This window comes from Diabrotica undecimpunctata, chromosome 6 (assembly GCF_040954645.1).
Source record: "Diabrotica undecimpunctata isolate CICGRU chromosome 6, icDiaUnde3, whole genome shotgun sequence".
NCBI classification, from domain to species: Eukaryota; Metazoa; Arthropoda; class Insecta; order Coleoptera; family Chrysomelidae; genus Diabrotica; species Diabrotica undecimpunctata.
Genome location: NC_092808.1, coordinates 16,505,104 through 16,520,634, shown reverse-complemented (window position 1 = coordinate 16,520,634; position 15,531 = coordinate 16,505,104). Strand labels below are relative to the sequence as shown.

General features: G+C 34.3%; 1 protein-coding gene across 1 annotated transcript in view; it reads left to right on the top strand.

Moving 5' to 3' along the window:
- Positions 1–6,626: 6,626 nt before the first annotated feature.
- The window catches only part of LOC140443191 (patched domain-containing protein 3-like), a 104,850-nt gene continuing 95,945 nt past the window's right edge, over positions 6,627–15,531 (top strand). The window contains exon 1 of the mRNA XM_072534300.1: positions 6,627–6,959. Coding sequence (XP_072390401.1) covers positions 6,862–6,959 — 98 coding nt within the window. The 5' untranslated portion in view covers positions 6,627–6,861. The remainder of the gene's footprint in view (positions 6,960–15,531) is intronic.

Genomic DNA, 15,531 nt, shown 5'->3' with positions numbered 1-15,531 from the left:
AACAAACTTATTAAACGAGAACGATACCCAACCACCGATGTCCTATTTCAAAAACAAACGGAATACCAAAAAGAGCTAAGCACAAGACTAAAATCAGTAGAGACACTGAGACAAATGGATATAAACGGACTAGCCAATAAAATAAAAGTAACTGTAACAAAATCGGTTAAGAAAATATGCTCAAACACGAAAACAGCCAAAACATCTAAACTTCAACCCAATACAATTAAATTACTAAAAGAAAGACGAAACAGAACAGATCGAACTTCGGACAGCTTCAAAAGTTTAAACAAAAACGTGAAGAAAGAAATTAGGAACGATCATAGAAACTATACTAACAATCTAATAAAAAATATAATACAAGATAACTGCAATATGAAAATACTCAAAGCAAAAAACTCAAACGGCACAAGAAAAATCATAGAAATAAAAAATGAGAAAAACGTCACCGTCCGAGACAGAAAGGAAATAAGCGAGGCCATTGAAAAATTCTACACTAAATTATACTCGGCAAATACACAACCACAACAACGACGTACTGAACGAACAATAATTAACACCGGCTCAGAAGAAATACCGGACATAACCGACTATGAAATAAGAATGGCCCTAAATCAACTAAAAACAAATAAATGTCCGGGAGAGGATAAAATTACAGTCGAAATGTTGAAAATCGGTGGAAGAAAAATAGAACAGGTATTAAATATTTTATTTAATAAAGTAATTGATGAAGGAAAGATTCCTCAAGAATGGTACAACTCAGAAGTCATTTTACTATTCAAGAAAGGAGACAAAGCAAACATCGAGAATTACCGACCAATATCCTTGCTCTCACATCTGTATAAATTACTAACTAAAATCATAACCAACCGCCTAACACATAAGCTCGATTTCTATCAACCTATCGAGCAGGCTGGATTCAGAAAACATTTTAGTACCATAGACCACTTGCACACCGTAAGAACACTGATAGAAAAATGCACCGAGTATAATGTTCCAATTCATATGGCGTTCGTCGATTTCCATAAAGCATTCGATTCCATCGAATTATGGGCAGTGCTTGAATCTCTAGAAAATGCACGTATACATTCAAGATACACTAACATAATTAAAAACATATATGAAAATGCCACCATGCAGATAAAGCTGGACGAAAGCACAAAAACTAATCCCATAAGACTACAACGGGGAGTAAGACAAGGAGACACCATCTCTCCCAAACTATTTACCCTTGCTCTAGAAGACATTTTTAAGAAACTAGAATGGAACAATAAGGGTATCAACGTCGACGGATCATACTTAAACCACTTGCGATTCGCAGATGACATAGTTTTAATAGCCGATAATATCCAAGAACTAAATGATATGTTACAACAATTAAATGCAGTTTCAGGAGCGGTAGGCTTAAAAATGAACTACAGCAAAACAAAAATACTGAGCCGAGACCAGACAAATATAACAATACAAAATCATACCATAGAAAATGTTGAACATTATGTATATCTAGGTCATGTTATCAAACTAGGAAAACCAAATCAAGATGCTGAAATTAAAAGAAGAACACAACTGGCATGGGGCGCTTTCGGCAAATTAGCATATATCTTGAAAAACACCTCCATTCCTGTAAACTTAAAGAAAAAGGTGTATAACACATGCATACTACCAGTTTGTACTTACGGCTTGGAGACGGTAGCCCTTACCAAAAAATCTGCTAAAAAATTAGAAACAGCGCAAAGAGCAATGGAACGAATCATGCTTGGAATATCACTAAGAGACAAGATTAGAAACACCGAGATAAGACGTAGAACGAAGATTAGGGATATTGTGGAAGAAATTGCAAAAATGAAATGGCGCTGGGCAGGTCACGTAGCCCGATATAGTGACAACAGGTGGACACGGAGAATTCTAGAATGGAGACCAAGGACGACAACAAGAAGCACGGGAAGACCTCAAAAAAGATGGGTAGATGACATAAGAACAGTGGCAGGCAAACAGTGGATTAGATTGGCGCAAGATAGAGAAAGATGGAAGCAATTGGGAGACCTACATTCAGGAGTGGATGGAAAATGGTTGACAAAGAAGAAGAAGAAAAAATATTTATACAATGATTTTAAAAACCAAACGTATTTATTGACTCATAGACAATTTTGAACTCATTACTATAGGTCACCGATTCTATAATATTTTTAAAAGTAATAAGTCAAGTACAACTAATATTTTTAAACTCTTGGTTTCGTTCAAACACATATTTATATTAATGCTATTAATTAAAATTATCATTAAAAACATTTCAGATGCAGCCTACAAACGTCCTTGAAAGTTGGAGCGCGCTTTACGGCTTTTACACTGCATTTAATGTTTTTATGTATATTTATATTTTTAATGTTAGAAATAGATAAAATAGTATTTATGACAGACATTTCAGTAGAAAACGTTCTAAACGTATATTAAATTAGACCCTGATACAACCTTATATTTTTAGAGCGACTTCTCCACACTAATAGGCAAATAGCGAGCACTTGTTCTTCTTCTTCTTCTAGTTCCATGACCGTTATCGATCGTTGGATATCATGTTGGCTACCATATTCGCTATCGTGACTTTATTGACAGCAGCTCTAAATAACGATATAGTTGATTTTCCATACCATTGCCTTAGATTTTTCAGCCACGATTTTCTTCTTCTACCAGGACCATGATTACCTTGGATCTTTCCCTGAATGTTCAGATGTAAAAGATCATATTTTTCAGGGTGTCTCATAATGTGACCGAAGTATTCCAGCTTGCGGTTCTTTATTATGTTGACCAGTTGCGTTGTTTGGTTCAGTGGTCTAAGGACCTCCTCATTTCTAACTCTGTCGACCCAGCTTATTTTCAGTAGTCGTCTGTATACCCACATCTCAAAGGCTGTCAAGCGTCTAAGGATAGCCTTAGTTAAAGTCCACGCTTCTACTCCATACAGCAGGACAGGAAAGATGTAGCAAGATGTCATTCGAACTCTAAGGTCAATGCTAAGATCGTGACTGCAAAGTACGTTTCTTATTTTTACAAAGGCAGCTCGGGCTTGTTCTATTTGGCTTTTAATTTCTGCTGTATATAATTGTTCAGTATTTGCCAAATACCGCATGTCTGGCGCCGCCTTTATAAAAAGGAACAGGTAGAAATTAAGGGGAAGTAAACCATTCAAATATTGAAGATTGAAAAGAAATTCTTGAGGATGCTAGTTATATTTAAAGAAAGATTGATGATGGTGATAAATAGAGGTCGACCCCCAACGAGATGGACAGATGACATAAAAAGAGTAAATACAAATTGGATTCAGATGGCGAAAAATCGGACTAAGTGGAAAAGCATGCGAGAGGCCTACGTTCAGCAGTGGCCGTTAAAGGCTAGTTGATGATGATGAAACATAGGATACGCTCACATAAATCTGAAACTGATAGTAAAACACAAATACACTAACTAACAATATTTCGAAAAATAGAGTAACAAAGTTAGCATAAAAAAAATGAAAAATGTTTAAACGCACAAATATCTAATCTCATTTTAATCACACATAACTACATAATTAATCACAAAAGTAAATAAATGGATAAACCATGTCATAGTCTGAGAGCCAGCAGCCATAATGATCGAAATTTGCATATTTACAAAAATACGATTGAAATATTTTATAGTGTGGTACAATAATAATTGAAGGGTTTATTTCAAAAACAACTAATGTCAAAAAAGTAAATTTTCAGAAATTAATAAAAACTTAATGAACTGGTAATATTTAAGCCAATGTTTATTTTTTCTAATTTTTATGAATTAGGATATATGCAAACAAATATTATTTAATATACTAGGGCCAAAAGGGTATTTACTTTTTGAAAAAATAATGAAACACACTTTTACATTCTGTTTTTGACTGAAATGCAAAAAATCCCACGTTTTGCTGTAAATAATTTATTAACCAGAACATAGATGACAACATAGTATGTTTTTTAAAAATTTGAGTTACTCATATCCACTGCTAGCGTCATCTTCATCAACTGCAACGTCAACAGTTGGTGAGGTTTCAGGGACTCGAAATTTTTGATAAAAGGGAACGCTTTTAGGGTTTTTTAAAAATGCAGATAGTGATACAATATTCTGAATTTTAAAAGAACTAATAGCAATCGGACACTAATACAACTTACCTAAGTCTATACCATTGGCCAATGGTCTCTTATTCCGAACAGCACAGTGAGTCCATGGACCAGAATATTGTAGTATTTTTATTAATCTAATTTATTGTCTTTATTTATTATCAAAAGTTCTACATTTCTAACACTTATAAGTTTATTAAAGTCTTTATTACAATATTCACTAATTTATTTCACAATATTTACTTATATTTATTTCCCGCTTACAAATTAAACTCGCTATTCAAAACTAGAACTAGAACTAACTCTTGTCAACAAAATTCCCTCTTTAAATATAAAATACTGTTAATCGAGAATGCCTTCGAATTCGGACGGCGACCCTTTTGAAAAGGCAAACAGGTTTTTTAGCTGAGCGGCGAACTTACTAGAATAGAATAGAATTAGAAATATGTTTACAGTTTTATGACTCATAATATTTATCGTAACATTGCCCCCTCTTAAAAGATGGTTCCTCCTGGAACCTTGTCGGGACTGGAACTGGAACGGTATCTGCAACTGGACCCTGTTTTACAACTTCCAGTTGTATAAAAATGACAAGGTACGGTTTTCTCTCCGCACCAGTAACTATGCGGATTGCAACAGACTAACACCTGGACTTTGGTGTCTTTAAAGATCTCCTCCACCATACTTCGGATAACCCTCCAATCTAATTGGCGGCACTCTAACTTTGGCATGACTAGTAGAGGTAGAAAAGGTAACGTGATGCATCTTGGAGTTTCAAGACTTTCCCGGGAGCTGGCACTTGGCATTAAAGTTCTGCAATTCGACCGAACTGCCTTTGAAAGACGGATGCTAACCCTGGTGCGTCTTTGATACTGTCCGAGATGGTAAGGGCCAGTGAGTAGTCATCGGGAAGCGCGAGTAGATCTTGCCTTTTTTCAGTGGTAACACCATGTCTTGTTTTACCAGTACCTCCTTAGGCACCCATGAATTCCTCAAACGTGAGGTCAGACACATCTTGGACTTGGTTTACTTCCACTTCTTCATCTACGTCATGGTCACCTTCAAAAGACGTCAGCCGGTTATGATTTACTATCATCGGCTTTCGCCTCTCTCCATAATGAGGTATGGACCTTTCCAAAACTGCTGCAACTTGGGAGAACAACTTTTTCGCTTCTTGGGATTATAGAGCCAGACTTTGTCGTTCTTCTTAAAGCAACCCTTTTCGGCTTGTGTATCGTACCGTTTCTTCATTCGGTCGCTAGCGATCTGAAGGTGGGAACGGACCAAGTCGTGTACATTGTCCATTCTTCTTCGTAGTTCGATCACATAATCTTCACCCGCTACGTCTTCTCCAGGTCGACACCCAAACTCTAGATTACAAGGTAGTCGCATCTCGCGTCCGAATAGGACTCTGGCTGGTGTTTAGCCTGTTGATTCGTTAACAGCAGATCTGTAGGACATTGTGAAGAACGGTAGATATTGGTCCCAGTCTCGCTGATGATCGGACACCATCTTTGTCAAATACTTGCCAACTGTCCTATTCATCCGTTCTACCATACCATCCGATTGCGGATGATATGCTGAAGTTCTTGTTTTCTTCATGCCTAGTCTATCACATATTGACTTGAGTATTCCAACTTTAGAGAGATTTTCCTTCTTAGTACGGCATACCAGATTTTGTCCCTGATACTTAACGAACGACTGGGACAGTATACTGACAATACAATAGGATCCTACCAAAGAGGCTTTTCGAAAAACAATGCTACCATTGACCACATATCATCCATCAAACATTACAAACAACGACAGAGCACGGCATAGACTTCCATTTCATCTTCGTAGATTTTAAAGCAGCGTACGATATTGATGACATACCTCAATTATATTTGGCTATGATCGAATTTGGAACACGAAATAAAATAACCATGCTAAATAGGCCTATCGGAAGAAGAAGAAGGGGACGACCTAAACTCAGATATCTGGATGATGTACAGGATGATTTAATGAAGATCAAAGTAAGGGGATGGGGAAGATAGATACTCGACGGAAAAGGATGGAAGAATGTTTTGAGGCAGGCCAAAGCTCACGAAGGATTGTAGCGCCAACTAATGATGATGAATATATTGAGAAATGGTTCCTTTTGTTCTGTTAACTGTGGTTCTGTTCGGTTATCCTTGAAGAGTTCCTGTGCTGTATGTATTTTCCTGTTTATACACGCTTCAATAATCCACGTTTCTCCTTGGTACTGTTTAATTTGCTAAGTATTCTCGTAAGGTCGTCTTCACTTTGGGTGGTAAACACTGAGTGTTTGTACAGTGTAAGTTCTATTTCCACCAATTGAAACGGCACCTTCTCAGTAATCTAAAACCAGTCCCATTCAAATCCAATTCACTACGAGTATCACGAAGATTAAAAACCTTTATATTGCTAGCTCTCCTACTAATACGCTGCTGTAAGCCGAGAAGCAGACAGTGCATAGAGCGTTAGTCACTGCTTAATTCCTCCTGAACTGAACTACGAACTGTGTTTACATCTGCAATGTGCTTTTAGCGTCTATAAAGACGGGTACCGAAATCATTGACGTTGAGTGTATTTCATTTCATCTGTTGGTAATTGCAGATAGTAGATAGATTATTCTTGTCAAAAAGAATGCAGAGTAGTGAGTGAGTTAGTGCAGTGCAGTATTGATGTGGGAGGATGTAGGAAATTAAATGTACAAAATATTAAAATAATCATGACAAAAAAAACGGACAATAAAAATTATAAATTCGGTGCTAAATGTCACGCGATAACTCATAGTGTCGTTAATTTTACAGAAACATTTTTTTACAAGTAAGTGTTACTATATTTTTAGGTTAGAAATATTTATTTTGATCTATTTTGGATTTAGAACAGCTGATACGAGGCGATTACCGGTAGCAACGGTAGTTTATCGATCGTTCAAAAGGACAGGGGCGGTATGTAGGGACAACAACTTTATAAACTTTTTTTTCCATTTTTTTATCGTTATTAATAGAAGTAATGCACTTAAAATGTGATTATCGTTAAAATGTTTACTGATTATACTAAAAATAATATGTATTTTGAGGAATCTGCAAAAATGCTAACGGTTGTTTATTTTTTGATACAATGATTTCTTTATTTTCCAATGCTTGCAGGTTTTTTATACTTGCATATCATTCAATCTTTTCTTTTTAACATCTGTTATAATTTATTTTTCGATGATAGTCCAGCGAAATGTTATTCCCAATTCCCATTATAGTACGCCCGTTAACTCTTAAGAATCATTTGGTGTCCAATATCGAGATCTTCCGTCATTATAATTCACCATCTTCTCTATTTCATCTTCCTTATATTTATTTTCTTCATTTGGTTCATTTTCTTCCCGCCTGGTCACTTTGTAGGATATTTTGGAATAAACACTTGAAAGCTTTTTTTAGTGTATGGTCTTTGGTTACGGCCTACATGTCATTTGTCTATGCCTTCTTACAGGGGATTGTTTGTTGAGATTGCAGGGAGCTTGTTTTTCAAAGTACTTATTTTCACGTTGTATTGATTTATATGACGTCTGTTCAAAAAAAATAAAACCTATTTCGATATCTACTGGCTCAAATCTAGCCAAAAAGCCAATCTAGAAGTGATTATTCGTTTCGCTTTTATCGCAAACCCCAAGCAGAAATATGTACCTATATCATAGACTTATAAGGTAAAATTTATCTAGTTTATCTGCTAAAGTGTGCTATCTAATTACTGGATGCGAATTGTGTGGAAACCACATAGCAGGCCACTTTAAGAAATTAAATGCACGGTAAATAAAAAAATTATGTAGACCTAAAAAAATGCTACAAATATGTTTGAAGGATGCTAATGATTCATTAGCTGTCACGTACGTACTATGGCCTTTCACGTGAATGAAAACGCGAAAAAGAACCAATTTGATCGAAGAAAGTAAAAAAATGATAGAATAATTAGTCAAAATCGGGGTAGGAAATAGTATATTACTTTATGAGGCGGAGAAGCATGACTTTTCTTGACGCGCCCGACATTGCGCGTAATAGAGGGCAGGTCAAGAAAAGTCGCTTCTTTGCCGAATAAAGTATACTATTTTTTCTTCAAACGTAGCAATTTTTAACCATAAATAGTACAATTCATACGCTATTTTTACTCGAAATTAACTGTGACAACTATCAAAGTCGTCTAGATGTTAGATATTAAAATAATTAAGTCGTCGGTGGGATTTGCGTCTCCCTGGTTACAGTTGTTTGCAATTATTAAAGACAGCTTATTGTTGTTGCAACCGCAAGCGCAAATTTAGTGCGAAAATGGAAAACCTAAACGAAATTGAGTCCGCGGCTAATGATGCAGTTGCACGTTGGAATGATTGCTGAAAGTTGTTCTCGACCATCAGTATCATCAACAATTACCAATGCGTATCAAGAGTCGGGAACATTTTTGCACGGTTTCAATTTTGAAAATGCCTCATTAACTAATTGTACTTTTAATATTACTATAAATAAAAATGATGTTTAATTGTTGTTAATGACATTTGTATTGTTGCTTTGTGACATCTTTCATATTGTTGCCATAACAACATTTTTCCCTCCGCCGTAAAGAAATGGGAAAAAAACTGCTGCCGGCGGAGACATCAAACTTTGACAGGATCAAGTTAGATAAGTAATGTCATCATTATTTGACGTTTGAAGAAAAACATGTTTTTAAAGTTAGCATATCCATTTTATAAGGTGGAATTCAGACCAAAACTATAATTTATTGTAAATTATTACAAAAAGAACAAGTTTATTAATTTAGCCGTTTACGATAAAGAATGATTATGCTAACTTCACGGTAAAACTAGCTTAGCCACAGTTTTATGTCGGCAAGGAGAAGGGCTACAGGGCTTACCTTGGCGGCATATTTTATTGCCAATTGATTGGAGATTGGTCAATATACCAATCACTAACAATTACTTAGCAATAAAATATGCCGCCAAGATGGCCCTGTAGTCCTTCTCCTTGCCGAGATATAGCTATGGATATGCTAGCTTTACCTTAAAGTTAGCATAACCAATTGCCTTCCAGCAATAAATTTTTCCTTTTTCTAATAAAATAGCAATAAATTATAGTCTGAACTCGGCTTTATAAAACGGGTATGCTAATAAAAACATCCTATTATATGGGTTGGGTATTTCAAACAATTGCTCTACGCAAAACATATCGTGCTTACTACTTATGACGAGTTAGTGCAATTTGGGTCATATGTAACCAATCTAAAGCAATAATCTGCTACAGCGAACCACATAAAGAGTCTACTTTGCCTTTGTAATGGAAAAGTGTTAACTATGAAGAAATTGCGACTTTATATTGGACCTAGTCTTGATAGAATCTGGCATAAAGGACTGACATATAAATAAAATGAGAGGCTATTGATACATTGGAGCCATGACGAGACTGATCTCTTCGTTCTTGGGCAACCGAAGCCTCAGAGTTCGAATAGGATAAGTCCTGTCCGAACTCGGAACGCTGGAGTGCCGCAGGGAGCGGCAGTGTTACTCCTAATGTACACAATATACACCGTCGATGTTCTAAGAACATCTGGAACACTACTTAGCCTTTATGCAGACGACACAGCGATTGCGGCCAAACACAGAAATATCGGCATAGCGGTCAACAACTTGGAAACAGCACTAGACGGCATTGAAGAATGGAGTATCTCTTCAAAAAGAAAAGGGAGAACCCAGAGGAACAATTGACGGTGCAAAACAATTCCATCGAATGGAAATGAGATACTAAATACTTATGATTCATAATGGACCAAGGATTGACATTCAAAAAACACGTAGGTACAATGTTACAAAACAAAAATTATATTAATAAATAGCATCATATTGCCTATTTTAACATATGCATCTCTCGCATGGATACAAAAGAACACAAGCGGCCCATAACAGCAGCCTACGCGAAGCAATAAATGTACCTAGATACGTCGCTGAACGTTTCTTGTTGGGAACTTCAACAAGTAAAGGTGATTGACAAGATGGTCGAAAAAGCTAGAGTTAAGTTCACTGAATTGGAAAACCACTAAAGTCCGATATTGCGAAAGATAATTAGGTACGATGCGTTCTATGGATGGAAGCACAAACGTCCAAAGCAACAAATCCTGGCAAATATATAAATGCTAGATAAGTTCGTAGCTCTATCAACGAAGATACTCATGGCACTACTTAAGTTTTTATTTTCACAAAAGTGAAAACGGCTTCGGCCACCAAAAAAATTACAAAACACTAACAAAAGGCGAAAGACACCCAAAAAAAATTAGCAAAACACCAAAACCTGGGCATAGCCCAGAGTCGCCGGACTAGGCATAGCCCAAAGCAGAGACTCGAAGCCCGAGCAGCAATTTCAGTTCGAAGATACGTCAATAAAGAAAGCAGGAAAAAATACCTCACGCTAGTCTGCATTGATCGGCTTAGGATATCGTGTTCTTATACCTCCCAGACGACAAGCACTTGGCTAATAAGAGAGCCCCTATCGCGCATCAGAGTGCTATAGGGAGGAAAGGGATGGTCTGGAGCATTGGAGCGCGGTGGAGTGGTTCCTGGTTTCAAGAATTAAGTAATACACCTCTCTCCAAAGAAGTGTAACACCCGAGTTTCATTTAAAGGAGTGTGTAAGTCTCTCAGGCTGAGTTTAACCAAATTGGTGCTGCTGCTTGGACCTACAAAAATGTTTTCTGTCACTTCCGTCAAAAACATTTTGAAGCTCTGTAGACGACTCAGTTCAAAGGCAATCTTTTTCAACCTCTTTACATTAAAACTTCAGTTCTTTATCCCCTAATTAGGTTTCTTAATTTTTATACAAACCAGCTATGTCTTAAAAAGGGATTAACGTTGCCCCTAATTTTTTAAATGTGAATAAAGGTCGCGGCATATTATCGTTGACGTATAGTTTCCGGCACGTAGCGTTTCCACTCCAGCAATTGGGATGCGCGTTCACATTTTCATACATAGAACGTTTTAGTTTGGTTCGGTGAAGATACGATCTCGCTTTTCTCGACAAAAATTATGTGCAATTGCTCTTCTACTTAACGATGAAGAATGAAAAACTGTGTTAAAAAGAAGGTTTAAAGTACATCCAATGCTAAGAGAAAGTAAGAAGGAATATGAATACTGGACTTTATACAGAGAATTAATTGATGACGATGAAAAATATTATGGACATTTTAGAATGAATAGGATTCAGTTTAAATATGTTTTTAATTTAATTTTACCTTCAGTTAAAAAACAAAATACTACATTTAACGAAGCCATACATATCAAACCAAAAAGTATTTTTGAAAAGAAGAGGTATCACTTCCGTACAAAAGTCCTAATTGTTTATCACTTCCGTGATTAATTGTCACAAAGCAATAAAAACACATGCATAAATGACAAAATAGCCTCGAAAATTATTTTTTTAAATACTCTGTATCAAAATCAAACAAATACCTAAATAAACAACAAGGGGAAAACGAAGGACATCTAATTCACATTATCCTTACCAACCGGTTACGACTCGTTACGTAGCCGTCGGCATCAGTAAAATATTGTTTTCGAATATATTGAACGGAAACGTTAAGTGTCTGAAACGCTATATTCCGGACAGTGTGCGTTGTTCATATTTAAAACCATTTAAATTATATTTTTCGGAAACTAAACGCTATGTGCTGGAAACGCAACGTGCATGATAATATGCCACGACCTTAAATGCCAACTTTTCGAATATGAAAAAATTTTTTTCCGAGCAGTAGTAAAATATATTTTTTTGTTTTTTATAAAATTGTTTTATAAGCTAAAGTTTTGGTATGTCGAAAATGATTTTTTTAAATTCTTTTAATATAAAACTTTCCCTCTTTATAAATCAACATTCAAAAATGGCTGTTTTAAAGCTTTAAACGTATGTTATTAGATAGTTACCTGAAATTTCATTTAAAATGGTTTATTTCTTACTGGTAGACAAAAGTACTTAAAGGGTGCCTCCATGGTTTACCTTAAATTGTCATTAATTTAGAAAATTCACCAAACGGGGTCAAAGTCCCGAGAATAACTTATTTATTTATCTGGATTACGTCGATTATGTATGTTTAAACAACCTTTGCCTAGATTTTAGATAATGAATGAAAAAATTCGTGAAGATGGAATAAATAAAAATAAGTTAAATAAAACAATATATAGATTAATGTATCAAATTAGCATTTTTATTGATATCTTCAGAATGATGTTTATGACTTTTATGATGATGATTGATTGAATCTTTGTTTGTAGCATCAGTTATCTTTAGTTCGGTACAACCATTTGACAGAAAAAGTTCTTTAATATATATATTATTATCTTCTTTATTTCAAACATTTCTAAAGTTAATTACGTATTTCTTATTTTTTAATATTTTGGATTAGATTTTCTATTTTTAGCTTTCTGATTTTTTGCTTTTGCGATCTTTTATATTAACTAATATTCTTATAAATTTCTGTCTACCTATAACTTTTATAAATTTCTATAGATTACAAGAATATTCAGAATATATCGTCGGATTTGAAGACTATAAGAAAGCTTTCGACAAAGTTAAACATAGTAGAGAAAACTTACAACAAACCTTTTTTGTTTATAATGATCCAAATAACATAAAAAAATATCCAAGCCAACAAAATTATTGTTACAAATTGTCTAAAAAAATTGTTTAAAAAAAAATTGTTTAAAAAAAATTGTTTAAAAAAAAAATTGTTTAAAAAAATATTGTTTAAAAAAATTTGAACATCTTTTTGCCTGAGCGAATTATTGAACCTTATTTTGGGGTATTTTATGAACGTGATTATGCAAAAAAATCTCATGGGAATATTTTTCCCCATGAAACCGTGATTTTTGCCTTGTCGAATAATGGGTTTGTTTCTGCAGTAGTTGGAAACGGTTTTACAACGCAGGAGTTTGCGCAGTAAAATAATTGTGTTCGTGCACGTTTAATTTCAAACTCCAACTGTTTGGTCAGATGTTCTTGCAGATTTGTCGACCATTTTCAAATCGTTGTCAAATAGTCATTCTGGTTTGAAGATTATTTTCCAACTAATAGTTTGACGCAGTCGTAGTAAGTATAAATCATGGTACAATGAATACACAAAGTATGATACATAATGTTCCAAAATCGGTTCGCTTTCGCGCATGACGTAGTCAAGAACGCTTATTCCCGCAACATTTGAATGTAGTTGTATAGGAAAGACTTGTAATGTTACGTTTTTTTATATAATTTGGCTAATTTAATTATAGTAATTATAAAGAGATGATAAAATTATGTTATTATAATATTTATCCTTTATAAACCATAGATATCCTTTATAAGACAAGTTTTAATTATCTTTTATTACACGTAGGTACAGGTTAATTAACTTATACTCCAGAGTTCGATATTTCAGATGTTTAAAAAGATACAGAAAAGTGGTAATGGAGGTACACAAAATTTGTAAGTATATATACCTACTGAACTAAACACAAAATCAAAATAAATAATGACAAAGTCAACTTTATTGATATCGAATGAGCTAGCTGGCCATCGAATATGAGTGTAGTGAGGGCACACAATATTGCACAACATTTAAAATGGCATCTTTACTGTACTTAACAAATCGATATGAAAAAACCATTTAAGGTTTCATGACTATTAATTAATAAAAATAAAGATTTAGACTTACGTCGTTGACCTAGAAGTAGTAAGAAGCTGCTCAACATACTTTTTGGACTCTCTGTGTTCGCTTCCTTGTACGCGTTTCTTTTGGTTGGTTAAAAGGGTAGCCGATGTTGATTTAGGCAAATAAAGACTAGGTACTGCCTCAGGTTTCAGTTTTAGACCCTTTTTAGGAACGTAATTTAAAAGTTCCTGTTGTAGATTTCTTTGGTAATCTTTAGTTTTAAAATGTGTAGAACAAATTCTTGCAGTATTACAATTAAAATTATCCTATCTACAACAAGATATAATCCACAGTTTTCTGGTCACACTGTCTTTAGGAAATGTATGAAACCTAAAGATTTTATCTTCATTGTCACTATTGCAACAAGCAATTGCACAGCATACTTTGAAAAAGGTACAAAACCAGATATACAATGGCAAATAAAAACTTTCAGTTTTACAAAAAAATATTATACAGTATAAATAAATAGTAACTAAACACCATTTGTATAAAGACACATATGTAAGCATATATCTAAATTATTTTTCTATTATAAAATAGATGACTCAGTCAGTATTGAGTTACTTTAAAATATATTTATTATCTTATAACTTGCAATTTGCAATAGTCACCATTGATAACCGATATTATTGTTGAACTTTTGTTTTTATACAAGCTTTCTGTCTTGCCGGTGTAAAGTCGTCTGAAATCGATATTTATTGTGTTTTGCGTTTGAACTAATTTGTGTCTTATTTTCATATTATTATATTGTTTGATACGTAAATTTTGCATATAATAATCGGTAGGTTATAGTTATGTGTATATTTTTTATTTTACTAAATTTCATTATAATTCATCTAAAATACTATATTGAATTGTAAAACAGATTTTTCTCTATTGTACTCTATTTTGTTTTTATTTCAGTAAAACTGCTTGGAAGTGAGTGACAGTAAATGAGAATAAGCAAATCTACTACTATTTACCTATTCACAGTATTTCCTCTGCAGAAAATTTTTAAATTTCAAGGGATTTGCATACAAAAAGAGTACTTATATTATTAGTATATGTATGAAAACAAAAATAAATATTTCGCCTGAATCTCTAGGAGAAGTAAAGGTTTTACGCTACTGAAAATATATTTTTTATTCATTTATAACCAAAACAAAACATTTAAAAAAAAATTAGATCACTTTTTAACCATAATTTCAAAATTAATGTGTACGTTAAGCTGTAATAATGGGTTCGAGGTGATTCAGGCGATCTTAACTACGTCACACTCCTGGGCCAGCTGTCAAATGTCATGCGCAATATCATACCTTGTGTATTCATTGTACCATGAGTATAAATAAACAAGGTTTATTCTAATTATTAATTATTCTAAACAATTCTAATAAGGCTATCCTTAAAAACGTTAAAACTAGGATTGGCACTAAACTATAATTTCCAGAAAACAGAAGGCAACAGGTGATTATAAACCGACTAAGAATTGGACATACAGCGTTAACTCACCAGCATCTCATAACAAAAGAACTACCACCGGAATGTTTCTATTGTGAATGTCCAATAACTGTTCAACATATATTGATTGAATGTCCTCTTTATTCCTACGAAAGAGCCATCAACAACGTACCAGAAAAAGCAAAGAAACTTAAAGATGTTTTAAACTGTAATGTATCAAATACAATCAAATTCCTTAAGGACATACGTTTACTAC